Source organism: Elaeis guineensis, chromosome 6 (assembly GCF_000442705.2).
Source record: "Elaeis guineensis isolate ETL-2024a chromosome 6, EG11, whole genome shotgun sequence".
Lineage (NCBI taxonomy): Eukaryota > Viridiplantae > Streptophyta > Magnoliopsida > Arecales > Arecaceae > Elaeis > Elaeis guineensis.
In genome coordinates, this window is record NC_025998.2 from 12683553 (window position 1) to 12701508 (window position 17956).

At 37.9% G+C, this 17956-nt stretch overlaps 2 protein-coding genes across 3 annotated transcripts in view; both read left to right on the plus strand.

Moving 5' to 3' along the window:
• The first annotated feature begins 506 nt into the window (after nt 1-506).
• On the plus strand, nt 507-7941 carry LOC105047206 (ATP-dependent Clp protease proteolytic subunit-related protein 4, chloroplastic). 2 transcript variants are annotated; one of them, XM_010926025.4, is made up of 7 exons: nt 508-877; nt 2344-2547; nt 4836-4891; nt 5846-5972; nt 6145-6222; nt 7238-7351; nt 7433-7712. In XM_010926025.4, exons 1-7 carry the CDS (start codon nt 605-607, stop codon nt 7502-7504), a joined length of 924 nt encoding a protein of 307 aa, XP_010924327.2. In that variant the 5' UTR covers nt 508-604; the 3' UTR covers nt 7505-7712. The 2 variants fall into 2 exon arrangements, with proteins under 2 accessions (XP_010924329.2, XP_010924327.2); XM_010926027.4 differs by lacking the exons at nt 7238-7351; nt 7433-7712 and adding an exon at nt 7803-7941 and having other exon boundaries at nt 507-877.
• Nucleotides 7942-10437: 2496 nt separating this feature from the next.
• Nucleotides 10438-17956, plus strand: part of LOC105047205 (uncharacterized) — a 32392-nt gene continuing 24873 nt past the window's right edge. The window contains exon 1 of the mRNA XM_073259200.1: nt 10438-10632. The gene's annotated coding sequence lies outside the window, so the exon portion shown is untranslated. The remainder of the gene's footprint in view (nt 10633-17956) is intronic.

A 17956-nucleotide genomic window follows, 5' to 3' on the forward strand; every position in this document is an offset into this window, starting at 1 on the left:
ATGCCGCGACAGAGCGAGAGGGGCTGGGATGCGTGTGGTCGTCGAAAATCCTACGCTTTCGATGAGTCATGGCTATGGAGGGCGTTGGAGCTGTCGCGGCCACATGGCTCTCTCTTCCTTTCTCAACACAAGCGGTTGAATAGAGAAGCTTGGGCAATGATTTTTCTTCAATGCGGCTCCCTCCTTTCTCCTGAAAACTCCACGTGTCAAATGAAAACTTCTCCATTTAGAGATTTCTATTTTATATTTATATATATATATATATATATATATATATATATATATATATATATATATATATATATATATATTAGATTCAGCACCTTTGGATTCTGGCACGATAACGCACGTGCCAACGCCCGCGGTTAATATTGCCTGGCGCTCACCCAATCCATTTTCACCACGCCATCACTTGTCACCCTTCACCCTCTCCCGACCGTCCGTCTCCGCGGTCGAATGACGTGGTGGCCATCAAGGGATGTATAAATCTCTGCAACGCAGAGTTTTGGGGCCTATCGGCTCCCTTCCAGCCCGAATTCCTCTCTCACGCTAATAAAACCCTTCTCCGCCACCGCGCCCGGCGGTCACTCCCACTCGGCCAGCCATGGGGGTGGGTTTCTGCCCCTCGCGCTTCTCTCTGGACGCGCAGATACTCTCCTCTCCTCCCACCCACTCTCGGGGTACCAGGGTCCGATTCAAGGCCGCCTTCACCCCTGCTCCCGGAGTCTCTCCGAGGGTATCCTCTTTTAGCAGCGCCTTTGTCGCTTCTTTCGTCGGAGGAAGCGTCTCTGGTGACTTCTCCGGTAAGAAGTTGAGGATCCCCTCGCTAAGCCCGTCTTCATCCGGCAGCCGAGGCAAGAGGGGCGTCGTTACCATGGTAATCTACGCACAGTGGCGTTCTGCGTTCTCCTTTTTATTTTTCCTTCGTTTCTGGGGTTTTGGATTGTACTGTGGATGGCTTTTCAAAATGAAGCTCTAATTGTTTTTAATTTCTTTTATTTTATTAAAGTTCTGGCTTTTTGATATTTCGTGTTTGAGCTTGTTTTGCACAAAGGAATGTCTTTTAGGCATTATAACTGACACCTGCTTGCATAAAGAAACATCTTTTGGTGCTTCTCTATTCTCGTTGATGCACGATATTGTATCCTTGGGAGTGATGATAATGCGAGCTTTGAAAACTGGAACTTGAGTTCATATTTCAATTAATCAATTTAATGCACCATATACAAGTCGGTTCTAAGCATTGATCCTAGACAGGGGCTTAATGTGAGGTTAACATAATAATTCATTTCACGTAAAAACACATTGTAATCACCGTTCTACATATGTAACCCTAAGTTTCCAAACAGTAGCATGTAAAAGTTATGGAATGATCCCACGGTAAGGTGCTTAGCATCCCATTAATACATTAACCATCTAAACAGGGAAAGCAGTACATGATTGGTATGAGATGGAAGGAGTGTATAATGGGTGTTTTTGATCTCTTAATCAATCGAGTATTTGGACACATAGGCTGATACTTTTAGTTTATATATTTCTCTTAACATTATCTAAAGAGTATTGAGATGGTGTGTTTAGTAAAGAAGAGAGCATACATCCACAAGTTAATCGATACATACTCCACTTAGTCCTGTTTTGGATACCATTTAGAATCCAGTTTCTAGGGAATGCAACTGTGGCAAAAGGATAACATATCATCACTGTCATAAGTAGTGGGTGACTGCCAAACTGGCTACAAAAGCACCAAGTGGCTCTTGGCACCCAAACGACTGCCTAGATGCTAATCTACATGACTGGATGGCTTTGCTGCCCGGGGCCCCTAAAGCTAGCGGGCTCTTATGCATTGGAGTTGCCCAAGCACATAGCCAACACTGCCTAGGCCCCTTATAGCAACCTTTCACAACATTGTTGTGGACCACTGTGGCTGGCATAGACTAATGTGCTATTTACAGCATACAAACTGCTGCATTGTGCCCATATCTAGCTGACAGATTATGATATTTGCATGATAGACTGATATGCATTGGCACCTCAATCATTGGGGACTAGATCATATTTCCTAGGCTTGATGGGGTTTCTTAATTTGATAGGCTTTAACACATGATGAACATAGGATTAAATAAGTTGTTCGTTTTGACACTGGAGTAGGGTAGTTCTCGACTGTTGGACCATCATAACTTGGTATCAAACACTATCCAGTTCATTCGTAGCAACTGTTATATCATTGTTGTTTCAGCATCAAATTAACTATGATCAAGGTTTCATGTAACAACTAATGATTGGCCGACTATAGTTGATTGGTTGGTTATAGTTTCTTCATGGTTAGTGTTTATCTGTCAACAGGTCATCCCTTTCTTGAGAGGAAGTGCATGGGAGCAACCACCTCCAGATCTAGCTTCTTATTTGTACAAAAATAGAATCGTATACTTGGGTATGTCTCTTGTTCCATCAGTGACAGAGTTGATGCTAGCAGAATTCCTTTATCTTCAATATGAGGATGCAGAAAAGCCAATTTACCTATATATAAATTCCACCGGCACAACGAAGGTCATGTTCTTTTCCTCTTCAATATCATAATACATCTCAAGTAGTTCACTTTGAAAATATACAATTAGAAACTTTTATTCATTTCACATTCTAAAACTATCAAAGGAGACTCTGACATTGATTATATCTTATATGACACATCAGAAATTGCTGCTGTCAGATAGATGAGCAGTGTGTGACTGTGTTCATCGTTTTGCAGATATAAGTTTACAAAATTCACTGAACTTGCTTTAGGAACTATAGCATACCTGGTGTCATGTGAAACTTTGTTTCAGAATTTGCACTTGTTGACACTGCAGTATAAATGTCCAAAGTATTATATATAAGTTGGTGAAATTGTAAATATCCTGCATTCAGAAATTGTTTCTTTTCCTGCTCCAAACATTAGTTGTAGCATCAGGATGGACTATTGTGCATGAGCTGTTAAAGAGAAGATGGCTTGCTACACTTTTTTACCCTTTTCCCCTATTTTTGGAACCTAGAAACTAATACCCCTGCAGTAGCTGCTTTAAGATTTCATCCAAATTTTTTTATATATGACTGTGCAGTGTTGACATGATTTAGAGTTTAGAACAAGAGTAACATTCAGATGATGTGAATGTAAATTTCATTTTATTGATGGAAGACTGAGGCTATTTAGAAATATCAAGCAATCAGTTAGTGGTGCAACTTGCAAAGGTAGCCATCGCTCTTCAGCTGAGTCATAATGGTCCGATTACATGCTCATGCTTATATCATATTTCTTCTCCCTATTGCTGGTCTATGCTGTTGAAGAAACACTGTTCAACCTGGGCACCTTGAGTTTCCAGATCAGACAGCCTAATGCTTTGTAGTCATTATTTGTATTTTATCCCTAAAAAAATGTTTCTGATTTCAGTAATTTTTTGTTGATAAGTAGTATATTAAGTATAGGACCAAATTAATTTGTCTAGACGAGTTTTTGATTTACATACTTAGTATTACCATTCTATTATGCTGTCATTTCTTAGATTTCCTATCTGGCAGCAGAGGGCACTTGCTGCGCTGTAAGGTTACAGCCACTAGCAAAGTTAGCTGGTTAACTCACTTTTTGGTAGATATGGCATATTCTGAACTGCAGAAGGGATGAGGGAGGTGATATTATGTTTTCAAGGGATAAGCTTCCATCCCCTATAGCTGATGATCCTCCGGTTCTTTTAATAACAACTTAGGTCACCTTCCACCCAGTTAGACTTGGACCCAGCATACTTGTGCAGGCATTTGATACTTTCATAAAGGACTAACAAAGATCACATAATTCTGACAGAATCCCTAGCAGTTAGCTGCCTAATCTGACCAGTCAAATTTCTGATAGTAAATCCAGATCCAGGCCGACCTTTGGTCAATTCAGGCATACCATCCAAATCACATTTCAGCTTACCTGAGGATGGTTTGTCATCTAAAAAAAATATCTTGTTATTGTTGAGGCTGTGGGAAAATAATGTATGTATTATCTCATCATAGAATTGCTTCTTCACTTGATATAACGAATATATAATACAATCCTTTTTTATCCTAATGGTATGATGGTGTTGTAATCCTGCTCAAAAAACTGGTGTGATGCCTGTTCCTGTTTGCAAAAAAGATATGACTTGTGAGATGCCCGTAGCCATTCTGTAAACTATCTTCTTTCCAAATTCATAAAGAAGAAAAAAAAATCTACATTTATAGTTAAAATATCTCATATTTGGGTCCTAGGAGAATTGTTTTCTGCCCTTTCTCAACTTGGGAAAGTTCTCTCTTTGGTTAAACTAAATTAATTAGTGATTCATTATTGCTAGGGAAGATGTAGAATGAACAGGACACTCTCCATTCTTGACCTGTACCTTGTAGAAATTTCTTATTGAAGAGAGGCAAAAGTATGCTTTTGATTATGGATTGCTATCTCATGGACTTCTTTGTAATTTTTAAGTAATAGACTTCTTTGTAATTTTTAAGTCATTTAATCTGTAACAGAGCTAACTTTTCCTTAACCTTTTTGTCCCCTTACTCTATATTCCCAGGTCAGGTAATATGGATGTTTAATGCACCAATTGAAGAGCAGTGGACTTTGTAACTGAAGCAAAAAAAAAAAAAAAAAGAACAGTGGCCTCTTATATAGTCTTGTAGCTGATGTTTTCAATTATTTAAAGCTGCACATTCTTTTTTTTATGATTTTCTTTGCATTATGTTTTATCTTTTTTTTTTCTTAATGTTGCTTGCAATATTCCATATTTCTGAAATTTAGTTTTGCTTACATTTGAGAGAGAATCTTTTATTTGCTCTTACAGGGTGGAGAGAAATTGGGTTATGAAACAGAGGCTTTTGCAATTTATGATGTTATGAGGTTATATTCCAGAACTTTTTTTTGGCTCATGATGCTCCTTTTTTTTCTACATGGTGATTGTTGCCTATTGAGAATGTCTTTCGAGAAATGCTTTCTCATAGAAAGCCATCTCTGGTTTTCTGCCATGTACCACAATAAATGCGACTTTTTCCCTTTTTTGAGGGTGTGCATGTGTGTGTGCGCGCGCTTGTGCGTGTTTGGGTGGGGAGGGGTGGGGGGTTAATGTTGTAATACAGGAAGGAAATAAGGGTACAGAGAAACAGAATGATACATCCAAACCTGCCATGTGCCAACTGAAAAAGTAAATGAGGCCACATATTATGCTGTCCTAGGAAAGGTAGAATGTTAGCACCTTCTCATTGTGGGACATCCAAGTCAACATAGAAAAGAGAACTTATTTACCAAAAAAAATATCTGTATTTCTAGCAATTGTACGAGGATTTCTCATCTCAGAGGGATTTTACAACTTAAAATTATTGTCTTCACCTTGCATTTAAAGGTTTCCTCTTAATGCCATAGATAACTAATTTACTATTTTGAGTCCTTTGTGACTTCCACACTCCACTATTTGCAAATCCTATTCTCAGTTTACTCAACAATGTCTCCTTTCCTCATTATCTCTCTCCCACTATCTCCATGAACCCTTGGATATGCCAACTAAAATGGTTTTAAAAGAGTTAGGAGATAATGAGTATGCTCCAGTCTCAGTAGATTATTATTTGGCAAGGTTTCAAATTTTGTTGTATGCCCTCATATTGTTCACACGCTGGTATGGCATGAGATGTGATGTGTCCCTTGCGTCTCCTCAGAATTCGCTGAACCGAGTGATGCCTCCATACTCCCTACCTACTTAAATTTATTGCTACACCTTCTCCCACTCTAGATAACTAAGAATCATACTTTATGTTGTCAAGTCGGTACATCAGTGAAACCTGGTCTTTCTTCAAAATATAGGTACGTTAAACCACCTATTTTCACACTTTGTGTTGGAAATGCTTGGGGAGAAGCAGCATTGCTTTTGGCTGCTGGTGCTAAAGGAAACCGTGCTGCTTTACCATCATCAACAATAATGATAAAACAGGTATATCTTCTTCCATAGTCCGTAATTTTATGTTTCAAGCCTATTTATTTTGATGCAGCTTAATTTATTCTTATATGCCCATTTTCTGTCTTAAGGCTAGTTCCTTTTGTTAATTTGTTAAATATGCTTATTGGATTTCTAACATGACGACCATCTTTTGTCCAATGTACAGCCAATTGCTAGGTTTCAAGGCCAAGCAACAGATGTTGATCTTGCAAGAAAAGAAATAAAAAATGTGAAGGCAGAACTGGTAACCATTCTTCAGTACTTTTTATATGTTTTGAGAAAAGCAAATTGTGTTCTTAATGCATTAAATTATTTTCTCCATGAACTGGGTGAATACCATGTTAGTAGCCTGAGCCTAAGTGGGACACTAATCCCATCATAGCATTCATTTGGAAATATTCTGGCTATTGTGATAGTGAAATTAGTTCACCTTGCTTGTGTGCATAGAATTGGCCTCTGTATGCTAAACATGTTTGTGAAGTGTTTTGCATGATATATATTAAAACCAAAATTCCTACTTTCTCTCTTGTTTATGAAGCAGGAGCTTCCATGCAAATTAACCAAAATTCCTACTCTCTCTCTTGTTTATGAAGCAGTTGCTTCCATGCAAATTCTGGTTATGGTATTTAGTAATGTAAAAGGAAATGCATTTTTTAATGGTTTGGACATCATTGTTCCAATTGCTGAATATCTACACCTAGTATGGAACATGATCTCCTGTTCAAACCTATGATGTATAATATGGAAAATGGCATCTACAATTTAGCAAAATGATCTGCTTACAAAGTACATTTGGAATAAAACAATTCTATAATGATTTCTTTTGTCCTTCAAAATTTCACAAATATCAAATATATGATACATGTACTATAAGGAAAAATTCCTTTGAACCTTAAACTGCAAATGTACAATGAAAAATTTTGCTGACAATTGGAAACGAATTCCTAAACACTTTCAGCAAATTTAAAGAAGACCAATGTAATAAATTTATTATTGATTGCATGTTTAGACGCCCCAATTGTTTTGAAATTTGACTTTCTTCAGGATGAGCCTGTCTATTTGATGTCTGTTCTTATAGGAGTTGTAGGTGATGATATCTGCTTAGTTTGTCACAAAACAATCAGATTAAGTCAAAAAAAACATATATAAAAGCTAACTGAAAAGGGGAAATACCATCTTACTCAACATTTTAGGCAACTTATTTAAAACTGTTCATTGCAGTCCCATTGTTGAAACTGACTTGGAGCTACTTTGTTTAGGTTGCTCTTTACTCTAAACATATAGGAAAACCTCCTGAACAAATTGAGGAAGATATCAGACGTCCTAAATATTTCAGTCCTAGCGAAGCAGTTGAATATGGTATCATTGATAAGGTAATTTCTGGACAGGAGGAGAAAGCCATTGCTTGCCTAGTTGTAACAATAACTGCTGCTAAGCTCCTTTATAATCTGCAGGTGCTGTACAATGAAAGAGGCCAGGAAGACCGTAGTGTCGTATCTGACCTTAAAAGAGCTCAACTTATATGAATCTAAGCAGAAACCACATGTTAAAAAATGTCCGAGGCAAATTATCATGTCATTATTAACAAGAGGCCGCATCTTACTGGTCAGCTGTCTGAAAGGAAAGCGCTTAGGTGTATGATTGTGTTGCTAAGTTATAAGCTTTCAGAATTTATACATTTCTTTGTAGTACCTGAATACCAGTTGAAGAAACTAACAATGTTCAGTTCTATAATTCATGTACTACTGTGAATGTTATTATTTTGGCATTCTTGCTTTGATAAATTCAGTCATGTAAAATTTTGATGATGGTAACTACTCGCAGTGGACGTAGTGATTGGCAGCAACGGGATCACTGAAATGTATCTAAAACTTTTCTAGTCGTCATGATCAGCATTTTCTTCTTTTGTTTGCCATGGCTTCATGAGTTAGATGTAAGAAAAGGCTCATACAGGACTTGTCAAGTTTATTGCAGCTTGGATTCTCTGGGAACTGGATCAAGAGGTTTTGCTTATGAGCATCGTATCAGTTCTATAAAGTCATGCAGCAAAGTGAAGTTCTCAATTCTCGTGTTGTTATTCTGATCAGTTGAGTAAAATGTTTTTGATACTAAGTAGCGATTGACAGCAGCAGTAATCACTGATGCTTGGTGTTACAGATGTGCCTAAAATCTTATTGGTCATCGTGATTATTGTCTCTGTTTTGATCACCCACAGGGCCCTTAATAGTAAAATTTAGTTTGCAGTTGCTTGTGGCTGGGATACTTTTGTAGTTGGATCACATGGCTTTGTTTATGACTATCAAATCTGAATCCTTGTCTCTATTATGGTCTGTGTGGGAAAATCCTAATCCTTTTGATTATCGGGCCCTGTAGCCCCCGCCATCTCCGTCCCTCTCTGATCTATCCTGCTGGATTTTCCCAAACATGTTCATGAATTTAAGTGCTATGTATTTTACAAAAAATGTAATACATTTTCTATAATTTGCTGGAAGCAGCGACGGTTTATCTCGGGCTTGGGAAATTTAAAACAGCAAGATACCCTGAGATCTTGGCTGATCTCTTGACATTGTGTGTGTCTATATATATATATATATATATATATAAAATAATATTTTGTGATGGAGTATTAGATGTTGTTAATTAGTTTTTCAAAAAATTTTGTTGTGTCATTGAAAGAATATTTTTTCACATTAAATTATGTTAGTAATGTATAGTATTATTATATTTTTATAAGTAAAATTTATTTATATAGGTAGTTACGAATATGAAGTGATTTAAAATTTAATAAATATTATTTTATTATTTAGATATATTTATTTTTTAATTTGATTATATTTGAAAAAAAATATTTTTATACATCAGGGTCCGCGCAACGTGCGGATCTTCAACTAGTTTAAGTATGAAATTTTGTTCATTATGGTAAAATTGAAATTATTCACTCTTTAAACATGAATTTAAATATTTATTAATTAAAATTTTACTTACTAAATGTATTATTGTTTAATCTTAGCTGATATGGTATTAGATTGGCCAATATCTTAGGATATATCGGTAAACATCGGTAGGTGCTAAATATTATATCGAATGACGTTAGGGTTGAAAACGAATCAGATATAGATATTCATATCATATTTATTTTATTTGATAAATATAAATATGGATACGATATTATTCGGATATAAAAATTTATATACATATTTATTTTAATGGATACAGATATAATTCGAATACTAGATGAATATATAACTTACACAACTAAATTTTATAACTACAGAATAAAAATATTACTAAATGATGATAAATCAAGTTAATAACATATTTATATGATTGTATTTTTTTAAAAAAATTAATAAATATTATATAAATTTATATAAGGATATATGTAGATTTAGATATTCGGATATGGATTGGATAGTTGTCTATCATATCTATATTCATTTTCTTTAATGGATATGAATACAGATATGGATATTAGTCGAATTTTTAAATTTATATTTATATTTTGATTGATTCGAATATGAAAAAGATTCTGATGGATAATATTCATATCATTTTTTTCTATAAATGGCGGGGATGAAAAGTTGAAGCAATCTACAATTATTCCTGCATAAAAAGGAGTCTATAATTGTCTTTCTGGATTTTAAAATTCCCAAGGGGGTGCTGCTCCCAGCAGTGCTCGCTGATAGGATTACTACGCTGATAATCCTGCCATCACCAGCCTATAAAAACTTTACCAAAATCCTTTATACTTTAACTTATATGTTAATCAGAAATTTGCTTCGGTGGATACACTGGCAATCCAACCTGTAGTTGACTTGGGTCGATCAATGGCGGGATGGGCCACCATAACTGGGCCATGTGTCACCTTTCGGGCCCAATCCGAGTATCCGACTGGGCACTTGTCCTCTACTATTTTCTGCCTACCAAGCAGGGCCTCACACGCTGAGTCTAACCCGCTCATCGCATTTGGCTGCGACCAGATTTTTTTTTTTGTTTCTTCGGCTAGTGGTTTGCTCGTCAAGTGTGGGCGCCACCCTATAATATTCCTTCATTTCCTTGCCGATAATTAACAAACTCGCGGATTTAGTAAACCCCCCTCGGTGGTTACGCTGTCCGGCTCAGATGATCCAATCGCCCGACTGAACCTTTCCTACTTCATCCTATTTGACACGTGTCTATTTCGACCGAAAACGACCAGCTCGCAAACATTCTCCACAGACGTGGCAACCTCCGAGGCCCGCCCACGTGGCGTCCCAGCTTCGACCTCCCATTCCGTGAACCGCCGCTCCGGATCCCGCACGCGACGGGAGTGCGGTCGTTGAGAAGGAGCGTGATCATCCACGCGTCGCGACAACAGAGGCCAGGGCGTTTTGGTGGAGATCACATCAGGGCCGTCCGTGGGGATCTTCGGGTGGGGATTGGCATGCCCCAAGTCCTCTCTTCGGACGGGCCCTGGCCTTGATACATTAATAGCAGAAGAGCCCCGGTGGGGATCCCGACCCGATTCCTACCTTTTCGCTGCCTCTCGTTTGCTCCTCACCTTCTCTCCAACTCCCACCTCGCTGAGAGAGAGAGAGGGAGAGGGAGGGAATACATATAGAGAAAGAAGAGCAGCTAGAGAGAGCGTGGGATAAAAGAGGAGCCTCGACTTTGGGTATGTTGGCTTCTTCTACTTCATCTTCTTTTCGCTTTAATTTTGGTCGTTTTCTCTTTCTTTTGGTACTTGGGTAGGTGAATGCGTCCTCTTTTTTCTCTTTGAGGTTGGGTTTTTTCCTTGGAGTTGTGGTAGTTATATGGGTATTTCTGTGAGGATCATGCTTTATTATTATTATTATTATTATTATTATTATTATTATTATTATTATTATTATTTTGGTTTTTTTTGGGGAGGGGGTGTGCGTTTTGTAGGTTTTTCATTTGTGTGGACTAGAGTTATAAGGTTATTTAGAATATTTTCCAGTTTGTTTTTTATTGTTTTAACAGGAATAGTGGTTTCTTGATCCTCAACGGAATTTATTTTCTTTGAATTCTTCTTGTTCTTTTTCTAATCTTTGTATCCAGGATTGTTTTGGTTCTGAGTGTTTCAGCTATTTAGGTGTGTCTTGTTGTCAATTCTGCTTAGTTGATAAGGATTTTACTTCTTTTTTTTTTGTTCGCTTCTATTGTTGATCTGGGTGAGATAATCAGGTGAAGTTTTCAGGGTCAGGGTCTCTGAGTCAACACTTAGAATTTTAATGGGTTATTCTTGGATTTCTCTTACTCTTGGTGGGTTCTTCCCTTTTATTGGTGGACCCTTGTAGTTCGGTAACTTATTATGGCTTGATATTTTATTTTTAATGGCATACTAGGTTAGGATCTATTGAATAAAATTATGACTTCCCCCTAAAATGTTTATCTTTCGAGTTCCTTGCTGTTGGTGGAGATTGGATCATGTTACTTTATAGTTCACAGGAGCTTAAATATGCTTTTTCTCCCTATGGAAAGAGATTAATTTTGGAGGAGTGTTGCGACTGAGGAAGAGGGATCAAGATATGTAGAGGTAGTTATCTGTGGGTTCAGTACAGATATCTAATTGTTTTCTGGGATGTATTTTCGCAATTACTAGAAATGGTTGTGCTCCATTTTAGGGTGCTGTGATAGCTGTCATGAATTCTACTGGCAGACAGTTACTTCCAGTAGGGTATAATCAATTTTTTCCTTGTAATTCATGTTGCCCGGTGACACTGCCTCTAATGCCTGGTGTGTTCCCTTAAAGATCAGGAAGGTTTTGGACTGCAGATTTCTTGATAAGCATGGAGAGGAAGGTTGCGTGTAACTAGAAGATAGTTTATAGCTGTTGTATATTTCTTTCTGATATAAGCAATAGCTAGACCATGTAAAACTTTTCATGCACTTAATTTTTCTTTTTCATTTCCTTCTATTTTTATTCTTAAAAACCATGTTAGTTCTAGCAATAGATATTTAATTTACATCCTTTTCATGCTAAGAAAGTACCTGTCTTCCCAACTTACTAGCCTTATAACGAGTGGACCATGCTCCTATTACAAGTATAGTAGCTATTCTCAAAGTTCCCACCATTTTTCCTTGATAAAGGTTTTAGGGATAAGTTCCATTCATCTGGCAGTGGATTCAGTTGATGCCCACGTGGCATTGATCTGCAAGAGCAAGGTTTTGCTGGCACCAAACCCTGCAACCTAAAATCAAATTATTGAACTATTAATAGATTCTAGAAAACTATAACTAGAATGTGTTTAACAAATGGAATATAACAAAGCAAATTATTATTCTGAAGCAAGTGGAGAACCAGTATGTGAATCATATGGGCATGGAAGTTCTTGGTGCATTAAACCGGCCTCGAGACACATGGCATAATCATATGAAATCAAAAAGACGTCACTTTGAAAGTGCCAGGTCCCAGCAGACCAATTGACCGTTAGCAGATTTAGATTGGGTTTTTACCGACCTGAATAAAGGACGTCCTTGCGTTATGTCCGGATGACATCTCAGCTAATAAAAAAATATTTAGGTCAGGTGTTTACCGACCTGAATCCCGATATCTTACTATTCGGGATGAATGTTATGACATCTCTATTTTACTTCAGTCATCTTCCGAGGTGAACTATTATAATGACGGACTTAATCGTTCTACAAATGTCCGCGATGGTTTCCTCAACCAAGCCATAGCTGGCCACGATCTCATGTCCAGCTCATATGCACAGCTGTACACCAGCTCACTTATAGGTGGCTCTCTAGCTGTCTAACAAACTCTTCTAACAGCCTAACAAATTCTGAAACGGCCTCCTCAACTCCTCTATAAATAGAGGGCCAGAGATCCTCCATCGGTAAGTTCTGCTCTTTAAAACTAGAGGAGACTCTATTGGTAGAAAATTAGGTCAGATTCTTGACTTCTACCCAATTCTCCTCCAGTTTCACTCAATCTCTCTTGCTCTTCTACTCTTTTCTATCCCTGTTCTCAAGGCTCGAACTGACTTGAGCATCAGAGGGTCAAGAATCGGAGGATCCCACTCAATTTTTTGACTGATTTTGCAGATTGGAATTTTCATCAAGTCGCAAGGATCACTCCAACCCAGCTTCACTCTAGTCGATCCACTCCACTCCAGATTTTGAGCCTTACAGCAATGATTGGCACTAGAATGAGGGCTTTTTAATTTCTTTTATGAAAAAGATGGTCAAGACACTAGCTCAGCATCCCTCTCCCTCCGCTACAGAAGGAGCGCCTGATGCCTACCACAGCAATCAATTATTGTTGATCTTCAGCAATTTAGCCTCCTTGTTCAGCAAGTCCAAGTTCTGACAGTAGCTATTCAGCAGCTTCAAAAAAGGAGCAATCGTTGAAAGAAGCTCCTCCCCCAAATGCTTTGTCTCAGCACAGCCCTCAACCAGCCCATCAAGATGAACATCATATTGATGAGGTTGACAGTGAATCTATCCCTAATACTCTGAAGGTTCAAAAAGGAGACGACCTGGAGCACAAGGTCCTAGATCTTGAAAGGTGTCTGATGGAGCTCCAGGTAGGAGATTGATCTCAGAACAAAGACAGTTTTAATTTTCGATCTCCTTTCTCTCATGAAATCTTGAGTGAACCAGTTTCAAACCGATTCAAGATGTCCGCCATCGAATCTTTTGATGGCTCTGCTAATCCAATGGATCATATCGAGGGTTATAGGATCCTCATGGCTTTATAAGGGGCTTTCGATGTCCTATTGTGCATTGTTTTTCCTGCAACCCTCAAGAAGATGGCGAAGATTTGGTTTTTCAAACTCCCACAAGGGTCCATCTCTTCTTTTGAGCAGCTTGGGAGGCTGTTCATCACTTTGGTACTAATAGACCTCATTTGAGGCATGTGGATAGTCTTTTCTTTATTCAACAGCAGGAAGGAGAAGATCTCCGAAAGTACATGGCTCGTTTCAACACGGTCACCGTAGAAGTAAAAAATTTTAATGAATCAGTGGCCATGTCTGCTTTGAAGAGGGGACTCCGGAGCAACTGTCTAATTTTTTCTTTGAATAAAAACTTTTTGAATATCTACAATGAGATGCTTGATCGGATGTGTAAGTACGCTCAGATTGAGGAGAAGAAAGCTATTTTAAGGCAGGCAAAGAAGGACAAAAATGAAAAAACATGGTCAAGGGAGAATGATGAGATGTCGCAGACCGAAAATTCAAATCGACTTCGAAAAATTTCGAGGTCAAGGAGCCCACCTCGGTGTTTTAATTCCTACGCTCCCCTGACCGCTCCTCGAGCTCTGATTCTGATGGAAATTGAAGGGGAGAGATACCTTCGAAGATCTGGTCATTTGAAGGCTCCTCTAGAGAAGAGAGAACTAAAAGTATTGCTGCTTCCATAGAGATCATGGCCATGACATCGAGAAATGCAGGCAGCTGCAAGATGAGATAGAAATCTTGGTGTATTGGGATTACCTCGGTAAATATGTCAAATCGGCCAAAATCGAGGAATACAGGCCTCCAGCAGAAGAAACTTCTGACAATCACAATCGATCAACTGCTAGTGTTATCAATATAATATCGACGTCCTACCTGGCACCGATGACCCATCTCCTAAAAGGCAGAGAATTGAAGATGTTATTTTTTTTTGGAAAATGATGTAAAGAGAATCCAAACCCCCCATAATGATGCTGTCGTCGTTTCTATGATGATAGCAAAATATGATGTAAAAAGAGTTCTTGTTGATAATGGAAGTTTGCTGATATATTGTTTATGATGTTTTTTTAAAAATGAATCTGGTCGGACAACTCAGGCGGATCAGTACTCCCCTCGTTGGGTTTTCAGAAAATCCAGTGGCAGCTGAGAGAGATTATTCTACCAATTACAGCGGGACAGAAACCAAAGTAGTCAACAATACAGCTCATTTTTTGATAATCAGAGTCCTATCTGCTTATAATGCTATCCTCAATCAATCTGGTCTCAATACCTTCAAGGCCATTGTCTCTACTTACTATCTGTTGGTGCATTTTTCGATTAAGAAAGGAGTTGATGAAATGCATGGCGATCAGACGGTGGTTCAATAATGTTTTATGATTTCTACTAAAATAAACCAACCGACGAAAACTATGCTAGTTGATGTACCCGACACATTGGACGAGGTCGAAATAATTCGAGGTGAACGAGCGGAAAAGCTTGAAGCCATTCCTTTGAGAGATGATCCGAAAAAAATGGTCCAATCGATGTAAACCTCAAGCTTGGTTTAAGAGAAAATGATTGAGTTTCTGCGAGTAAATGATGACGTCTTTGTTTGGTCAGCCTCTGATATGCCTGGCATCCTTACTGATGTGATTATTCATAAATTGAATGTGATCCAAATTTTAAACCGATTCAGCAAAAAAAAGAAGTTTCGTCCTGAAAAGGCAAAAGTCATTAATGAGGAAGTTGACAAGCTTTTAAAAATAAAATTCATCAGGAAAGCTCATTATCAAAATGGATAGCCAATATTGTTATGGTCAAGAAGGCTAATGGCAAATGGAGAATATGCATTGACTATAAAGATCTAATAAAGCTTGTCTGAAGGATAGTTTTTCTCTATCGAGAATTGATCAGCTAGTAGATGCTACCTCTGATCACAAGCTTCTCATTTTATGGATGCTTTCTCGGACTATAATCAAATCCAAATGACTCTAAAGATGAAGAAAATACTGTTTTTGTATCGAAAGAGGTTTGTATTGTTATAAAATGATGTCTTTTGGTCTTAAAAATACAGGTGCTACATTCCAACGCTTGTCAACAAAGTTTTCAAGCAATAAATTGATCAGAAATGGAGGTCTATATTGATGAATGATAGTAAAAAGCATCAAAGAAGATCGGCATATCACTGACCTGAAGAAGTATTTGGAGAACTTAAGAGGTATCAGATAAAGCTCAATCCTAACAAATGTATCTTCGGAGTTGGCTCAGATAAGTTCCTTGGCTTTCTCATTAATCAAAGAGGAATAGAAGTTAATCCTGAAAAGATTAGAGCATTATTGAAAATGAAATACCGCCTCTATTAAAGAAATCCAGCAGCTCACTAGATGAGTGGCGGCTCTCAGTCGATTTATTTTCAGATCAGTTGAAAGATGCCTTTCATTCTTCAAAATATTAAAAAATATCAAAAATTTCAGCTGGACAGAAGAATGTCGACTGCCTTCAAGGATTTTAAGAAGTATCTTGGCTTTTCGTCTCTTCTTTCTAAGCCGATCGAGGGTGAAGAACTATATATGTATATTTCCGTCTCATCTTATGCAGTCAGTTTGGTTCTTATCCAAGAAATGAACATTCAAAGGCCTATCTACTACACAAGCAAAAAATTGCGGGATGTAGAGATCATGTATAAAAAGGCCGAAAAGATGATATATGCTTTGATCGTGGTGGTCCGGAGACTCAAGTCTTACTTTCAAGCTCATACTATTGCAGTATTGACGGATTAGCCGCTCAAATCGATATTACAAAGGGTTGATACTTCAAGTCGGATCGTCAAATGGCTATCGAACTCAGTGAATTTGATATCCAGTATCGATCTCAAACTGCAGTTAAAGGTCAGATACTAGCTGATTTTGTTGCAGAATGCACTGTCCTAGATGATGGGTCAATCCCGGCGAATCCTAAAAGTGATGACTCATTCTGGGTTCTACATGTGGATGGAGCCTCTAATTTTAGGGAAGTGGTGTCGGTTTGATTCTGGCTAGTCCTGAAGGATTCATGATCGAGCAGGCTTTGAGGTTCAATTTTAATACTTCCAATAATGGTACTAAATATGAAGTCCTAACAGTGGATCTTAAAATGGCAAAAGAGCTCGGAGTCAGAAAATTAAAGGTTTTCACAGACTCGCAACTTGTCGTCGGCCAAATCCAAGGTCAATTTGAAGCCAAGGATCCCACGATGACTTGTTACCTGCAGAATGTCAAAAAGTTATCTAAAAATTTTGAAGGGCTTAAAGTGCTCCAAATTTTTAGATCGGAAAATGCCCGGACTGACGCTCTATCGCACCTGCCATTTCGGATTTTCTCGAATTGAATCAAAAGGTACTGATTCAATAGTTGGATAGGCTTAGTATTGAGGTACTCTTTATATTTCAGATCGGTCACGAGTCGAGTTGGATTGATCTCCTCATAGATTGCATATCTAAAGGAGTTTGCCTAATGATCCAACCAAGACCAGAAGCATTAAAAGACAAGCTCCATGATATGTTCTTCAAGAAGGCGCTTATATAAAAAGTCTTATGTTCTTCCTTTACTTCGATGTTTGACACCATATGAAGCTGACTACACACTTTAAGAAGTAAATGAGGGGATATGTAAAATCATCTGGAGGGCAGGTTACTTGCTTATAAAGTAATCCGACAAGGTTATTCTGGCCAATTATTCAAAAGGATGCAACTGATCTTGTCAACTAGTGCATAAATGTCAGAGATACGCTAATATCCAACATCAACCTGTTGCTAAGCTTATTTCTATTACCGTCCTTGGTCCTTTGCAATTTGGAGATGGACATATTGGGATCTTTCCCAATAGCAGCAAGTCAAAGAAAATTTCTGATGATAGTTATTGATTATTTCATAAAATAGATAGAGATAGAGCTTTTAGCCTAAATTATAGAGAAAAAGATGCAGGATTTTGTCTAAAAATCTATAATCTATCGGTTTGGTTTACCTTGAGTCATCATCACTGATAATGGTAGGTAATTTGACAATCCTAAGTTCAAGAAATTCTGCTTCAAGTTTAACATCGACCATCGACTCACTTCTGTTGGACATCTGCAGTCAAATGGTGAGGCTGAAGTAACCAATAGAATATCCTTCAGATTTAAAGACAAGGCTCACTGATGCAAAAAAGTTGTGGGTTGAAGAGCTGCAGAGTATACTATGGGTATACCGAACTACGTATCGGATTCCGATAAGAGAAACTCTTTCAGGCTCACTTATGGGACTGAAGCTGTGATCCCAATGGAGATTGGTTTATTATCTGA